The sequence below is a fragment of the Stylophora pistillata genome, chromosome 12 (genome assembly GCF_964205215.1).
Source record: "Stylophora pistillata chromosome 12, jaStyPist1.2, whole genome shotgun sequence".
Taxonomy (NCBI): domain Eukaryota; kingdom Metazoa; phylum Cnidaria; class Anthozoa; order Scleractinia; family Pocilloporidae; genus Stylophora; species Stylophora pistillata.
In genome coordinates, this window is record NC_142530.1 from 19,883,701 (window position 1) to 19,901,056 (window position 17,356).

The 17,356-nt window shown below is 37.1% G+C and overlaps 1 protein-coding gene across 7 annotated transcripts in view; it reads right to left on the reverse strand.

The window, feature by feature from the left end:
- The window catches only part of LOC148719167 (natural resistance-associated macrophage protein 2-like), a 30,196-nt gene extending 13,342 nt beyond the window's left edge, over positions 1–16,854 (reverse strand). The window contains exons 1-11 of one of the 7 annotated variants that reach the window (XM_088742011.1): positions 15,441–15,554; positions 11,252–11,399; positions 9,984–10,135; positions 6,785–6,910; positions 5,833–5,880; positions 4,886–4,916; positions 4,146–4,246; positions 3,231–3,277; positions 2,151–2,221; positions 1,776–1,843; positions 921–1,010 (exon numbers count right to left, since the gene is read on the reverse strand). In XM_088742011.1, the coding sequence (XP_088598137.1) occupies positions 921–1,010; positions 1,776–1,843; positions 2,151–2,221; positions 3,231–3,277; positions 4,146–4,246; positions 4,886–4,916; positions 5,833–5,880; positions 6,785–6,910; positions 9,984–10,135; positions 11,252–11,357 (840 nt within the window). In that variant the 5' untranslated portion in view covers positions 11,358–11,399; positions 15,441–15,554. Of the gene's footprint in view, positions 1–920; positions 1,011–1,775; positions 1,844–2,150; positions 2,222–3,230; positions 3,278–4,145; positions 4,247–4,885; positions 4,917–5,832; positions 5,881–6,784; positions 6,911–9,983; positions 10,139–11,200; positions 13,432–15,440; positions 15,555–16,624 lie in introns of those variants that run through there. The other 6 variants (XM_088742009.1, XM_088742013.1, XM_088742012.1 and 3 more) reach the window with 6 other exon arrangements.
- Positions 16,855–17,356: the final 502 nt, after the last annotated feature.

Below are 17,356 nucleotides of genomic sequence, written 5' to 3' on the forward strand. Positions count from 1 at the left end.
TATTCTTGTTTTTCTCGTTGCCATGTTCCCACCAATAACGTAGCTCCATTCTCTGCCTTTAAAAGCACACAACCCACAATTCCTCTATTCGCTCCGACGAAGGGCTAACGCTCGAAACGTCAGCTTTTTTAATCGTTACGGTGGCCAATTTACCATTTCAACTTTGTTGATAAATCCAAATTATTTCGTTACTCCCACCGACGCAGCCCCAAACAGTTTCTTTCGAAACTATCAGCCTTTATTAGCTGAGAATTTGCCATATTTGTAATCTGCTTCTTGCGTAAACTTTCTGAACTAACCAAAATAACTATTATACAATCCATATTTTTTATTGCTTTCTGTAGAATATACATGAGAAATTGGATGGAATTCCAAAATATCAGTAACTGCAATGGCTATAATAAAAATTTGCAGTGTACACTATTCACAATCCAGATGTGAGAATTTGATCCTTGCCAGGCCAGGCCAGGCCAGGCCAGGCCAGGCCACTGTGCTCCGTTCAGAAGTATCTCCTGCAAGCTAAGAGTACAATTGGGTACCAGCTTGGTAACCAAGCAGAAGAGAGGGCTACTTTCCCAGAGACAAATTAGTACGCTATCCAAGATAAGCAATAATACACCTGAATGCTTCATACTCCACAACCTGGAATAGGCCTAAACAGACTTGGCCTAACCCTCTGGAGCCATGGCCACACCCAGGGCATGTGTTCAACTGCGTCAGGTACCTGTCACTTAATCTGTCTCTACCCATGGAGGTGGAGAGACATAGCGATCTTGGCCATAAAATACAACACATTGACACTAACAGTTCAAAACTACTTTGTTTGATAAAGGATTCACTGCCCTCACAATTTGCCCATTGTGTCTCCTCAGGAAATACTTAACATTGAAACAAAACAAAGTCTATCAGAAAATGTTTACCTGTAAAATACTTTTATTGTCACAGTCTTCACACCAAGGTATAAAAAGACCTTCGAGTACTTTATCCTGATGTGGCTTTACTTTAACATACTGCATGGAAGATAGACAGCTATGATGTTAAGTTCTTGTTTGCAAAATTAATATCAGAATTTCAAAAATGTGTCTCTGATGCATGCAACATACTGCACACTCCTTAAGTTATTTTCACTAAATGAATCATCAGATTATGTGTCCTGTTTGATGTCATACCTCCCTGTGACTGGCCACTGCTGTACAAAATTTGGAGGACTTTGAGTGGTAGTCAAGTAAAGCAATGATCCTTTCAGGTGACCCGCAATTGCAGAAAAGAAACCTGAAAAATCTTCACTCTGCAATTGCTTTTAGTTACAGCTCACCTACCAGGGTCATCAATTTACTTAATTTTCACCCGCAGGTCAAATGAAATCCATTTAATTATTATAATAAGTAATGATCAAACTCCTCTAGGGGAAAGAGGAACCCTCTAAAGTGTACCCTGCTCCTGACATGTTTTCAATTAGTATCTGGAAGGCAAGTGTTCCAATCCTGTCGAAGCCTGAATTCTTTTTAGTGCTATGTTGTTATGCTTAATTTAGTGCATTATGTAAATCTAGCTAGTTGGCCCTAAGCATGCCATTATTAATGTTCCAAAGGAGATTATTGAAAGATTACAAATTAAAGAGGATTTCCAATTAAACAATGTTCAAGGAGAGTTGCACTGTTTATTTTGGAACAGTAAATCATATAGCAAAACATCTGTTTGATACCCAATCTAACAACCTGTAAAACTCAGGTCAGCTGTGATGAATTTGGGTAAGGGAAGTACATGTGCCTTACCTCATAGCCAAATGACACAGCCATAACAGTTATCAAAAACCCAAAGAATGCTTCCAGCTTTCTTAAACCTAAAATGAAGATCATGCAAAATCAAATGATTATCTCCTGCCTGTTTCCTTTGATGTGATTTCCAATTGTTCCTCTTAATAGACTTGCAAGTCTATCTTCTTAAGGAACAAAAATTTAACCTACATCTGCTTCATCAAAATTATTTGAAAACTTAAGTCAGAGTAATATTATCACTTGAAAGAAAGATTTTCTTTAGCTTATGTCCATGTTATCATCACCCATCCACTACATGTTCAGAGTTATAAGTGTGATACAGAAGTTAAATGGCCCATAACAATTCCAAACAGTGATTACAAGATGACTTACCATATTTATCGAGGAATAGGAAAATAAATGTATCAGTGATTGTGATAAGTACACCACCATACAGAGGAATCCTGTCAAATAAAAACAAATAAGATTTTCTTAATGATAATCATTAATCACTATGCTGTGAACTATGTCACCATTTTAACAAAGGATGGGAAAATAAATGTATTGGTGATTGTGATACAAACAACCACTGACCATACAAAGGAATCTTGTCAAATAAAAACAAAATAAATAAGACTTTCAGGCTGATAGTCATTAATCATTAGTATATACTAAAACAGTGGATAGCGTTGAAGGCGCGCTTTGATTGGCTAGTCAAACTCCGAATATCCTTTGCTATTTACCTCCGGGCAACTCAGGAAAAAATGGCATCCCAGTTTACATCCATGACAAGCGAAGAATTCACTTAAATTAACGACGGTGGTGTATATTATCTCACTGTTTTAGTATATACTAAAACAACTATTCACCTCAATGTCGGTGGTTAGCGTTGGATATTTACCTCGCCGCTTCACGGCTCGGTAAATATCGATCCACCACTAACCACCTCCACTTTGGTGAATAGTTGTTAATTACCCTGTGATTGTGTCGTCTGATTGTAAAGGTGAGAGGAGTCCTGATAAGGACTGTTCTTAGCAGCAGTTATTGACGTTTCAAAAACCTGAGCGAGAGTCATCATCAGGATCAAGTGAGACATTGTTATCAGTTGAATATCGTTACTCCTGTTCACATAAACTGATTGGTCAAAGAAGTTGTGATGTTATTGGTTTCAAGACTCAAGTGGCATAAGTCAATCATGATGTGCCATTTACTAAATCACTTTACTGTTCTGAAAATATCCACCCAACCCCACCCCAACAAAGGCCACAACAAATTCCAAAGCTTAGGGAGCTATGAAAATGGTCTTTGCCTCTAGAGAGGTTATGGGATCAAACAAAAACCTTCAAAGGGAGGGGTAAAAATGTTTTCAGTAACAAATGTAAACTAGGAGAAATTTAGAAGTTAAATACTATAACAAGAACCTTTGTTGGAATTACAGCAGGAAAGGTTCCAGTCACCAAAAATAAGACTTACTTTCCATTTGATAAAAGGTGAAATGCTATAGCAGTACCAATAACTTCCTGCAATTGAAAAACTCTATTGTTTATTTTATTTGATTCATTTGATTTATTAAGCTTCGCTGACCGGCAGGGACACTGCAACAGCTTGCACCAATTACTGCGGGCCCAGTAAACCCACCCATCCCAACCCAGGGGAGGACATCCATCACACAGTAATCTCCTGCGTAGGAAATTAATTTCTCCTGCCCCTAACCCTACAGGAAGCGGGACCTCCATTTATTTGTCCCTATCCGAGAAGACTAGAGTATCTAACCATTTCTTGATGTTATCGAAAGGTAGCAAATTCTTCTCAATTATTTTAAGACCCTGAGTGTTGGTCCAGCTGGGGCTCAAACCCTCGACCTCCCGCACAACAGTCCAGCGCTCTATCCATTGAGCTAACTGGGAAGCGGTTTAAGTATTAGAATTTTTAATTGTCTATATTTCATAAAAGCAGTCAACATTTTTTTTTTTATATAAATGTGTGCAAGAGGAAATGACCCAATTGGAAGCATATTGGACTTCAGATTAAAAAGTTTTAGTTCAAGACCTATTTACAGTCTACGATCCACCCTCTGGGGCAAACAGAATTCTTTGTCCAATATCTCCCTTAGCCTTGCTTAGTGCTGGGGGAGAATTAGCTTACGGAAGACAGACTGATAATCCATCCTGAAGATGTTCCCTGAGAGCAAGCAGAATTCTTTGTCCAGTACCTCCCTGGGCCTCGCCTGGTGCTAGAGGAGAAGGATTATCAAAGAGAGACTAGCATCCCATCGCGAGGAGCTACAATATGTCCAGTTGCTTCATACAGAGGGAAACCTTGAGAATCTTGGGAGGCATGGACTTGTGTGCAAACCACACCTTACACAATAATACACAGAAGGCTTACCTGCATGTCACTGCCAATGATTGCAATCTCAACCATAATCCAAAGAACGATGCGAGGTATCTTGGGGTACTTTTCATGACACACCTCTGCAAGGTGCTTGCCTATAATAACAAATCCAGTATGGATAATTTATTATTAAATCGCCCAAAGTGATGAACAAGTTACTTCTCCTCACAATAGCCATACACTGTCCAGCAAACAGGTAATGAGAAGATGTATACGTATCAACTAGCACCTGTTACATGTAGCATTGATTTGCTAATGAAAGAGCAAATTCTCCTTTAAATAACAAATTATTCACAAGGAAATGTGCCCCAGTTCTAAGGGAGAATTATGAATTATATCTTGAGAGTTCAAACATAAAACAGTGAACAAAGCAGGTGACATCTCTTTGCAACATTCTTGAGATGAGAAAGTTTCCCCCCAAAAAACATACCAGTATTTCTTGCGGTGCAAACTTTCTTCATTTAAAATTTTGCAAGCCAGTTTGAATTTTATTTGTTACATTTATAAGCCTATAACAACAAGACAAACTAAATGAAAAACGAAACTGTTTAGATAAAACACAGAACAAGGAAAAAAGGAAGCACAGCATATTTTATGGGCAAAATTACGTTTGGACATTTGTTAATTTTAGGTAAACTTGGTCTGTTAGTTCATAGAAAAGAAAACATGATCTTAAAGTCAGCTTATACTTAAAATAATGACACATTTAAAAATACTTTCTCGATAATACCTACCTGAGACAGTTCCTAACCGAAGGGACAGTCTCTGATGAGGAAAAAACCCACAAGAAGGATAACATTGTTAAAGGAATAAGACAAATGCATAATTTGTAGCTTAAATCACAGGCGTCCCAAGCTCATGTCTCAAGGAAAGCAAAGGATTACTTCATGAAAGTGTCACTCATTCTGTGACGTGGTGTTAAGTTATGTATGCAAGTAACTGTTGAGAATTTGAATTCATTATAAGGAATAGTACGAGGAACAAAATATGGTCCATTTAAAACACTAAATATTCCGAAATATGAATATTTTACTCATAAGATGAATAAAACTTACTCATTCCTTGTGTGTCTGTTGTGTTTTTTGTCAATTTCTGCTGTTTTGGGCTTGCTTTGCCATCACTGTATTTCCTGTTATCAGTGATGGCAAAGCAAGCCCAAAACAGCAGAAATTGCCGAAAAACACAACAGACACACAAGGAATGAGTAAGTTTTTTTAATCTAACCTGTAAAATGTTCATATTTTGGAATATTTAGTATTTTGAATGGACCATATTTTGGTCCCCATACTATTCCTTATAATCCATTCAAATTCTCAATAGTTACTTGCGTAACTTAGCACCACGTCACACAACGCATGATGCTTTCATGAAATAATCCTTCGCTTTTCCTCGAGATATGAGCTTGGGACGCCTGTGCTTAAATTGGTCTTGTCATTTTGTTTTTAATTAATATGTTCCCTTGTTTCTGATTATAATTTAGTACCAAATATGAGCAACATGGAATTTCTGTTGGATTTGGAGAATTTTTAACTAAAAGGAAAATGCTGACATTTACTTTTCTCCTAGTGACCAATATTTCATCTCTTATGACAATTTAATAGTTGAAGGTTGGTGCCTTGCAACTTTCAACAAATTTGACTTTTAATTAGAAGAAAAAAAAGACACAAACTGATTTTCTCACCTGCATTAGAAGTCCCATAATGGTGGAACACATAAGGATCCAAAGCAACTGTGTAAACAAAGATAAACCAAGCAGATTTAGAAAAAAGTGATTACAATAAACCCGCTAAACATTGATCACTAAAACATTGGATGAATTGGACCTCTTGTTAATCAACTTACATTAGCCCATTTTATTACCAAACTGCACTACATAGAGTAAAACTACCCTGCAATTTTTACACAGTTGGTTATTTTGTACTGTAAAAAACCTGTTTTTAACCAGTCAACTGCACATGCTACACATCTCTATCCTCTTTCCCTATACTGCCTTATAAGAAATGCATAGAAAATAAAGCAGTTGAAAAATAAATCACTTATTAGACCTTTTGGTGCGTAGTTTTGTTGAGGACTTTTGAGTCATTATTCGTATTTACCGCACAACTCGTAAAAACATTCACCGCTACAACACACCAAAACGTCTAATAAGTAAACATATTAATTTTTACTCTCCAACTACATGTACATAAAGAACAAGTTAAAATCATCCATACTCTTGAAACTCTGTTAATTTTCAAATTCTTAGCAAGAGTTAAAAACTAATTATAAATAACCCTTTCACTTCCAAGATTTCATTAACAACTCTCCTAACTGTCTGCCATTCAACTCTTGTGATGTTAGTTTGGAGAATATGGTATTGGATCAACTAGTAATCCTGTAGTTGATAATTATAGTTGATATAAGCGCATAGAGTTCAATTTTAATGTGCTATATAAGAACTTATTATTAAATTATCTTTATTCTCATCATTTGTCTGCTTGGTATTGTATCAATAATGTAAGAAGAAATTCTTTCTTAATTAATTTTTATTGTGGTAGTTGATGGGTTTATGATACTGCATCCCTGATAATTTGCAGACTACCTCATGCAAACCCTGAATTGTTGAATTATTTCAACATCTTATATTCATTTACCTTGTATTCAGCCACGGCTCCTGACTGAAGATCTGACTCTATGTTTCCTGGATCAAGGTAAGCAATGCTCATTAAAAAGCCAGGACCAGTGAAGACCCACAACCGACGCCAACTAAACTTGTAATCCTGTCAGGAATAATTTGTCACAGAAAACAAAGAATTTTTTTATATATATATTCTAAGGAGTACCATCATCATCATTATCATAAGTCATTTTATCACTTTTAAGGGATGCATAAGACCTCACTGCTATTGCATCTGATAAAACAATATGGCAATAATTTTAGAAATGAATTTCATAAGAAAAATCTTGGTAATGCTGGGCATGACTTCACATTATTTTGTACCATTCAGTTTTGTTTATGCATGAAACTGCAATAGAAAAAAAATGATTAATAATATTTGAGGGGCTAGTTTCACCCATTTGGATTAACAGCCTATAACTATAGTTTTAAAATGATAATCTTGATTTTGTTTGTCTCTTTCAAGTGACATGCAAAGTGCGATACACACAGTACAAAACACAGCACTCTCTGCATGAGGGGGGGAAAAAATCTTCAAGCAAAGCCACACCCACACTGTGATTATAAAAGTAAAATGCACAGTGCAGAATGCATTAAGGGAGAAGAAAATTAATACAAGTTACTGTATTTATTTGATTAAGCCCCCATCCTCAAATTAGTGCCCACCCCAATAGGTATCCAGTCAAGTCGCCGATGGTTCAACTCGCCGATGGTTCAACTCGCCGACGTATAAAATCGAGTAGAGACGTTGGTGAGTTAGTCCTCAATCCAGTACGACTTATTAGAAGTTAAACATGTAGAAAAGTAAACAATCAATAGTAAAAAGAAAACATTCTTTTTCTTCCAACAAAGTTTAGAAGGATCTCAATGCGAATAAAGCATGATAAACATCGCCAATTAGTATAGCAGCTTCAGACGCAAACGAGTTATGTATTGTGACAACAACACCGTGAAGACTCACCATGTCAATTGGTCAGATTTTTTTCAGAAAACTTGGCTTTCAAGACAAGAGCTTTGGTAAAAAGCAATTCTTTTTATTTCCGAAAAAGTTTATAAAACAGTCTCAAGGCTAACAAAGCAAGATAAACATTGCCAATTATACCATAACAGTTTCAGATGCGAACAAGTTGTTGTGGACAACTGCAGTGCCGTAAAGCCTCATCATGATGATCGGTTAGATTTTTTTTTAGAAAACTTAGCTTTCTAGACAAGATCTTTAGTAAAATGCAATTCTTTTAATGTCCAACAAAGTTTGTAAGGATTTCATGGTGAGTAAAGAAAGGTTATCATCACCAATGACTATAACAGCTTCAGAGGCGAACAAGTGAGTGTGACAACAACACCATAATGACTCGTCATGTCAATCGGTCGGATTTTTTAAAGAAAACTTAGCTTTCTAGTCGAGATCTTTTTAAAAAAAAACAATTCTTTTCATTTCTAACGAAGTTTTTAAGGATTTCAATGCCAATAAAAGAAGATAAACATTGACAATGACTGTAAAAGCTTCAGACGCGAACAGATGGTAACCGGTTGTGTGGTAACCGGTGATCTCGCTCGAAGTCATGTTGCCTGAACCTCATAGTCATGTTGCCCGATATTTTGAGTCACGTCACTTGAACTTTTATCGAGTGTTTAAACTTGAAGTAAAGCAGCATCTTAAGTAAATCATAAGTAATAAATACATAAAATGTTGACTCGTAAACTGTTTTGGTCCCCTTACCGCCTCTCGGTTAGCTCAATCGATAGAGCGCTGGACTGTTGTGCGGGAGGTCGAGGGTTCGAGCCCCAGCCAGACCAACACTCAAGGTCTTAAAATAACTGAGAAGCTGCCTTTCTATAACATCAAGAAATGGTTAGATATTCTAGTCTTCTCAGATAGGGACGAATAAATGAAGGTCCCGTCTCCTGCAGGGTTAGGGGTAGGATACATTAATTTCCCACACACGAGATTACTGTGTGATGGATGTCCTCCCCCACGCTGGGATGAGTGGGTTTACTGGGCCCGCAGTAATTAGTGTAAGCTGTTGCAGTGTCCCTGCCTGTTGGCAAAGCTAAAAAACTAAACTAAACTAAACTAAACTAACCAAAGAGAGTCAAATACCACGTGGTAATTGCTGTGGTTGTCTCGCAATAGCTCGTTTGCGTCTACAGCTTTTTTTTGGTCATTGGCGATGTTCACTTTGCTTTATTTGCCTCGAGATTGTTTTTAACTCTGTAGCAAATAAAAACAATTGTTTTTCACTAAAGATCTTGTCTAGCAAGCCAATTTTTCTTTAAAAATCTGACTGATTGACAGGATGAGTATTTATGTTGTGGTTGTCACACTCGTTTGCCTCTGAAGCTTCTATAGTCATTACCGATGTTTATCTTGTTTTATTCGCCTTGAGTTGCTTATAAACTTTGTTCGAAATAAAAATTATTGTTTTCTAGTAAAGATCTTAACTAGAAAGCTAAGTTTTCTTTAAAAAATCTGACCGATTGACATGATGAGTCTTTGCGGTGTTGTTGTCACACAATAAATAACTCGTTCGCGTCTGAATCTGTCACAGTCATTGGTGATGTTTATCTTTCTTTGGATATATCAACAAAGTTGAAATGGTAAATTAGCCACCGTAATGATTACAAAAGCTGACGTTTCGAGCGTTAGCCCTTCGTCAGAGCGAATAGAGGAATTGTGGGTTGTGTGTGCTTTTAAAGGCAGAAAATGGAGCTACGTTTTTCTGCCTTTGAAAGCACACACAACCCACAATTCCTCTATTCGCTCCGACGAAGGGCTAAAGCTCGAAACGTCACCTTTTGTAATCATTACGGTGGCTAATTTACCATTTCAACTTTGTTGATATATCCAAATTATTTCGTTACTCCCACCGAAGCAGCCCCAAACAGTTTCTTTCGAAACTATCAGCCTTTATCTTTCTTTGTTCGCCATGAGATCCCTACAAACTTTATTCCTCAAAAGTTCAAATGCTAGGGGGGGGGGGGGATTTACAGGAAGGGGGAAAGGAAGTTGAAGCTTCTAATTGATTGACACAATAATATCATAGTGCTGAAAGATGTTTCTCTTTTAAGCATTGGCTGAGATATTTACTTTAAACCAATCAAGTATTACAAATTCACACACCTTTGATACAAATCACACCATTTTCGAAAAAAAAAAAATAAAACAAAAAGCTTACTTCTTCCTCTTCACCATCTCTGGGAATAGTGATTCTTTGATCAAAGTAAGTACTGGAAAGGACTGGTCTAGAAGATCCCTGCCTGGCTGTGTTCATGCTGTTCAGTTCTTCCTCTGAGCTTAGTTCAAAGGAGTTTGACTGCTCATCACCACCTGCTAATTAAATGCACACACACATAAAAAAAAAAAAATCAAGACTCTGTTGACTGTTAAACAAATTCTCCTTAACAATGCCACAGGAAATGAGTAGAGAACAGTATGGAGAATATGCATATTGATTTTAGGATGTAAGGGGTTAATTTCCAGAGCACTAGTAAAACAAAACCAGTCCCTTTGGAAAAGGGGAGGTAAGTTTCTAAAGAAACTGTGGTGCTGCGTCAGTGGGGGTAACAAGGTAATTTGGTCATGTCAATTATGTTGAAATTGTAAATTGGCCAACGTAAAGAGTTAAAAAGCTGACAATTTGAGCGTTAGCCCTTCACCAAGTGTTAGCCCTTCACCATTGGCTCTGACAAAGGGCTAACGCTTGAAACGTCAGCTTTTTAACTCTTTATGGTGGCCAATTTACAATTCAACTTATTTGATACTACCAAATTACCTTTCGAATAGGACAAGATTGTGTTAAACCTAATGTTCAATTACTTGATAATGATTAGACAACACCCTTGGGCAAAGATCAAATCTAACAAGAGACACACATTTTTGATTTCTAAATTACATGGTAAAGGAAAAATGAAAATTATTTTTGAAATAGTTTTGATAAGTGTAACTTCTTACTAAATCAAGCCAATCCATTGTTCCTTCTTTAGTACACCACTTATGATGTCAAATCTATTAATCAGCTTTAAATTACATGCTGATCACTGGACTATTATTTTCATCTTGCAATAAAACAAGTACTCAAAATCCTACTTTAATTATAACTCCTGTTTCAGGGAAAACTTCTGCCTTAATGACATAGACATTCAAATAAATTAACTACGACACACTCAGTAAATTGAAATCCACAACACCCAAAGAAGGGGTTAAAATCTAAAGAATGCAAGATTGCCACTCCTAATTGTCATTAATTTCCTTGTTAAACCCAGGGAGAAATCTGGTGGTGTATGATATGCCACCTCAGCCTTTTTTTTACATTTTTACATTGAGACTTCTACCATTACATTCACATGCTTACTCTCCCAGTTCAAACGCTCTAGTAAATAGTTACAACCGTACTCTATATTTTGACTTTGCAAATGAATCATACAAGGATGGTAAAGTGGCTACCAGATGAGGGGCATGAATTCTCTCCAATGTATGGTGAAGGATTTGATAAGTCATTCATTTTGATATACTCAATTGTCGTATTTCGCATTACAATTGGTTTGAACATTACTCTCCAGACATAATAGAAGTGGTTGGCAGACTAGAAAACCTGAAAAAAGAAACAGATATCACATTAGAAACATAGGCATGCTATGCAGGCAGGAGTTATTTTTTTGGACAAGTAGGTTGAAATGGGACACTATACAACTGATGCTGCTGTCTGAATAATTGTTGGCATAAATAAACTGCATTGGTACAACACTTCCTGCAGTCCCCTCCACAGCCCTAATTTGAACTTGTCACACAACGCTCGCTCTCTCTTTCCAACATTGCATGACAAGACCAAACAACAACCTGCTCGTAGGTTAAAATTATGCTTAATGCCGTTCCTCTCAGTTATTATTCTGACAATTAAGGGCCAGAATCAGAAATTGCATTGGTTTTTCCTGCGCAAGAAAATGCACAAAAGTGCGCAGTTTTTAATTTGCGTAAAGCAGTGTGGTGGACATAGCCTGGGAACAAGGATGAGTTTTGGCATCGAGTGTCAGTCAGATTAGAAGTACTGGCCACACATCAACAATAAGCTTGTTACAGTTTATACTCATATTTCGAGTGAACTTAAATATATTTATTTAAAGAACGACCCTAATACCGCGAATCACTTCTATTGTTAAGATACTGATGAAAACAACAACCCTTGGGAACAGTAAAAGTTTTTGCCGATTGTTTTAATTCGATTAATTAATACAATCATCTTATGTAAACATTGGCGATTGAATCCATCCGAAAATCAATATTACTGACAAAACAATTATATTTTTCGATCAAAAATAAAAAACTTGTGAAAGTCACTGCCAAATACCCTTAATTTCAACCAGTCGAAAAACTTGAGGTCTATAAAATGCCTTCTGATATATCGTTCCGAGGCAAAAAAAAACTTCAAAGGTTTGTTATTAGATGTAAGCAAGAGAAATCCTTTTAAACAAAGTCATCACGTTCAAATGCAAATTTTTAAGGAGTGATCCCGTATTTCCTCTGGTGATTTTGTTATTTCCAAATTGTCATGGACGGGCGTCAACTTGTTCCGAAGTCTAAGTCTCCATAACTCTTAAAGTTAACAAACCATAAAAAGTACTTGACAGCGATTTTGCGAAAACAACAAAGCCCTCAATTCTGCTGATCCACAAATCCGGCCCAAATATAGGCTCCATGTAGCCTCCTGTTCAGTAACAGATGGTTGCCTCAAAATATTCTTCCATATAATTTTGCAGTGTAAAGCTCTATTTTATCTCTTACAGCCTCTGGACAAAGATATTTACCGGTCTCCATTCTTCAAACAAGTGAAAGTAGATTGAACCAAGAGAAAGTATCATTCTTCAAAGGATAATAAGGTGGGCTACTTGATTGGCTGTCGCATATCTGGACTTTGCCCGGTGAGTGTAAAATATGTGATAAAATGCAGGTTGTTTACAGGAAATTGACACGCAGTGGGGTAAAGTCCAGGTTAGCTAAAAGCGAATTTTATGGGTAGAAAACGTCTAAGCATGTGAGGGTTGCATGGAAAATTAACCGACTGTACCATTCTGTCCCTCGAGGAAATATTCTTCATTGGGGTAGATTTATGTCATAAAATGTACATTTGTTTACTGGAAAATGGCTTTTCATCTAAGAAAGTCTAATCCATACTGGCGAGTAAAAAGTAAACATGCAATTAATTGTCACGGGAAAGTAGTAATATTTAATTCATGGAGAACTTTTAGAAGCAAAGAAACGGATATGCAACATAGCAGTCAACGCAGAAAGTAAATGTAACTTGGTGGTCGTTTCAACTGCTGCTAAAAGAGTAACCATATGGCGAAAAAAAAATACTATCATTCAAATACGATTTATGCAAATGTCTTGCGCAAGTTTTACCACAGTCAGCAAAACTAGTCCTTCCAAAACAACACGCTATAGCGCTACATTCGTGTTAGGCCTTTAGATGACAGTGCGTGTGTCGTAAGTGCAGGAGCGGTACACAAAACATGCACGTTTTAACTCGCTAATCGGTAGAAAAAGTTCCCTGACGACCTTTCAAATCCAGACAGATCATAGCAATGAAATCCTCACAAAGGAAATGTGCCATTACATTGAACAGATGATCTTACAACTCTTGTAGATGTCATCTTACCTCATTCCTTGAGTGAAATTCAAAATTGGAATCGCTGATTAACTCATATAAAGCAATGAAATATCCTGAAGTTACTCCTATCAACATCTGAAGTAACATTTGATTAAAAATTTTTCTCATGTTCCACTCAGTCTCCTTTAGAAGGAAGAATAAGCATAGTCGTACTACGATCACAACTCCACCGCTTTCTCGATACAACTGATACATTTCCTTAATTCGCGAACTGCTCTCTCCAACTCACGCGTTGATTCGCTGAAATTTGAAGACCTGTTAAACCACAAATTAGCAAGAACGCTCTGATTGGTGTGACATGGAAAAAAAACCACAATTTGATTGGTTTGTGATACACCGAAAAATTGGGCCAATCACATTGCTTTGAGATATACCAAAAAAAAGATGCGCCAATCAGATTGCTTAGAGATACACCAAATTGTGCTGATCAGATTATACTTCACCACAACACACCAGTCTATATGCTAACATATCGTTATATTTTTAAAAAAATAACTCAAAAATACTAGTAACTTCTTACTAATCAAATGCAAAGGCTATACTGGGGAAAAATTGACTCAAGGTCATGGCAATTACAGACAGGGTGCAGAGTGATTTGCTTTGTAGAATAAAGGAGCATCTACATTGTTATTGGCGACATCACCTCGGCCTCTGTCCTCCAAAGGATCATAAGTCAGAACCAATCAAAATGCCTGAATGAAACTTAACCTAGTTTTTTCGTTCAAAAGTACTTTCAACTAAGTCTGTTCGTTTACTTGTTAAGTCTTTTCTCGAAGCAAATAAATAACTTTTAGAAGGCTAGATTAGGCTATATAAAGAACTTGTTGTGAGCCGCCGCCATTTGGGTATGTCGGACACGTAGTGATGTTACACTTCGTTGTCTTTTACGCTCAATAGACACTTAACAACAAGCCTAATATTCCCACTTCCTTCCTGTGAAATAATTAAACGGCAAGCAAGTCTTTACTTTTGCTTCTCTTTAATAAAACATATTGTGTTACAACTTCATTCATCATGTGTATTAATTTCATGACGTTCAATTCGTAAAACGAAGATTGGTGAACCAAAAGGGCAACGGCTTGCACTGATAAGTTCTTTATATAGCCTTATCTATGATATAATATAATATAATAGTTATTTACTTGCTTCGAGAAAAGGCTTAACAAGTAAACGAACAGACTTAGTTGAAAATACTTTTGGACGAAAAGACTTTCGGACGAAAAGACTCTTGGACGAAAAGACGGGACACCTTAAAAAACCTACTATACACCATTTCAAAATTATCTGAACCATGCAAATTTTTAGCATTGAGTTAAAATTGAAGGAAATCATATGGAAAACACTGATATCATCCAAACCGTCTTTTGGATTCTAAGAGATTTAACAAATTTACACGTAGAAGCTTGCATATTACGTACAAGTAGATAATTTGATGAAACATGCTGAAGGCTAACTTCACTTCTACCATTTATTTTCAAAAGAGCTTACATCCTCTTGCTACTAACACTTAGTGGTAGACAAAGCATACCATAAGCTGCTTGAATATATTGGTTCAAGTCCGAAATAAGTAATATGAAATAAGATGTCTGGGATTTGAAAACTCCTCTGGGTATGAATTTTAAACTGACGAAAAACCATGTTCGTAAAAGAGAAAATCGCGGATCGGTGCGTGAACTCTATTAAGAAGTGTAGGGAGATTTGTCGAAGCAAATGAAAAACTTTTGCCTGAGTTCACTTGACGAACAACAAGTTTAAGACTGTATTGAAACGTTAAGACTTAGGTCGTGATATCAAATGGCTATCGATTGATACCGATCGAGTAAATCAACACTATTTACGCTATCGAATGAATCCATGGAGGATTCATACTACGCTAAATGGACTGATATCAATGAACCATCATCAGTTATAGAAAACGAGCTTACACCCCAAAAGAATCAAAGAAGGCGAGAGAAAAAGGTTACTTACCGGGAAAATGATGATAAATTGCTCTTCATTCAAGCCGCCATTTTGATCGAACGATATGACCAATAGCATCACCTCTAATATTAGGAGCGCGAGAGATGGAACGTTCTCATCTTGCGTTTCATTGGCTCTGATTTGAGAAGCTGAAAATATTTTTTACTACGAGGGTTTCCTCATCAGAAAATTATTTACTGGTAAAATCTCTTGAGAAAATGGTTCACACTCAGAGTTGATGAGCGATCATCGAATTTCCACCTAAAGCAATTCATTGATATACCGTTTTCCGAGTGTTAAGAAATAATACAAACAAATATCGCAATACATACGTACGCGTGGCCTGTAATAGGCTTTTGATTCTCTGTAATAATTATGGACAAAATATAAATAGCAATAGCTTCAGTACGAAAATAGTGCGATAAATGTTCGAAAAGTCGATAATGTGTAGGCCTAATAAATCAAGCAAGGTTCAAAGATTCTGTGACGATGTGTTGTTACGTAACGCGCGAGTTTCCTCTCAGTCTCAAGAAATGTAACTAAGCAGATGTCCTCTTGGCCTAAGATCCTCGCGGTCAAAAATTAGGCAGATTTCTCCATCGATAGCCTTCTGTATGATATGGTGGGCAGCCAGCCACCCTCGACTCCTTCGATGGGCTCGAAGATATTGATCAAGAGACTCAAGTCAGGCTTGTCACTTCACGGGTTTATTACGAACCAACATAATGACCAACTCTCAGTTGGCTTGTTAGCTCAATTAGTAGAGCACTACACCGGTATCGCACAGGTCATGGGTTCGAATCCCGTACGGGCCTGAACTTTTTTTAAGGCCTTATTTTCACTACTGCTGAAATAGTGCTCATTGCTGCGAGGGTCGTTCCCACACTCGTTAAGTCAAACTGTAATCTTTTCATCATGGCTGAAAAAAATTTGGTGGACCAATTCTAATATTTAGCTCTCTTTTCTTGGTATCAGAACGCTTTTTTAAGTATTCTTAAATACTGCAACCTTAATTCGAAGGAATCTAAAATTACAAAAAAGATTACCGAGTAACACATGTGATCGTAAACCAGGTAAGCTCTCCATCAGCTGATCGATAAGAACGTGCTGTATGCATTGGAAAAGTTACCAACAAACCATGCTACATTTAGGATGAAATCAAGTTAAGAATGGAAATTCTATGAAGCAGATACCTTTGACTGTTGCAGGAGGTGCTTCATTTTCGTCCATTGACTTGTACATTTTTGATACAACTGCGATGATCGATTATGTCATACGATTTAAATATTAAATGCACTATCATGACGCTGCAATGAAGTTCCGGTACTATATTAACCAGATTAAAAGTTATTCGACGAAATCTTTCAATTCAGTATCTCTTCTCATAGCAAAGTAGGAATCGTTGGTGCATAACGGGTAAAATAACTAAATAACTAAGGTGGGTAACTATAGCAATTTACGGAGAAAGAAAACATTCCACAGTTCTACGCCAATGTAAGCAAATTTACTTCCGGTCATTTTGAATATCTTGCGTGACCTGCGATCGGCTGTTCTTTATGCATGACCTTCTGTCGGCTTCTCTTTTTGCGTGACCTTCGATTGGCCGTTCTTTTGCAGAGTACCAAACTATGCAATACGGAGCTGACCAGTTGGACCAAACCAGGCTGCTTTTCGCACTGCCCTGGTAAGCGCACCCACCAAAAATAACAACCTCATGATCGCAGCCCTTCAAATATCAAGGGATAGCTTTCAGTGAGGGGGGCTGAGGTAAATGAGAGGGGAGAGGGCAGAAAACGCTTTTCGTGGATGCTCTTCTCTCAGAACTGAACTCTTCTCTGCTTGAAATATCCAAAATGGTGGCCTCGCTTTTTACGAAGAAATGCTAAGCGTTCGCTTGTAAAGAATACATGCGTGCTGCAAGGTGG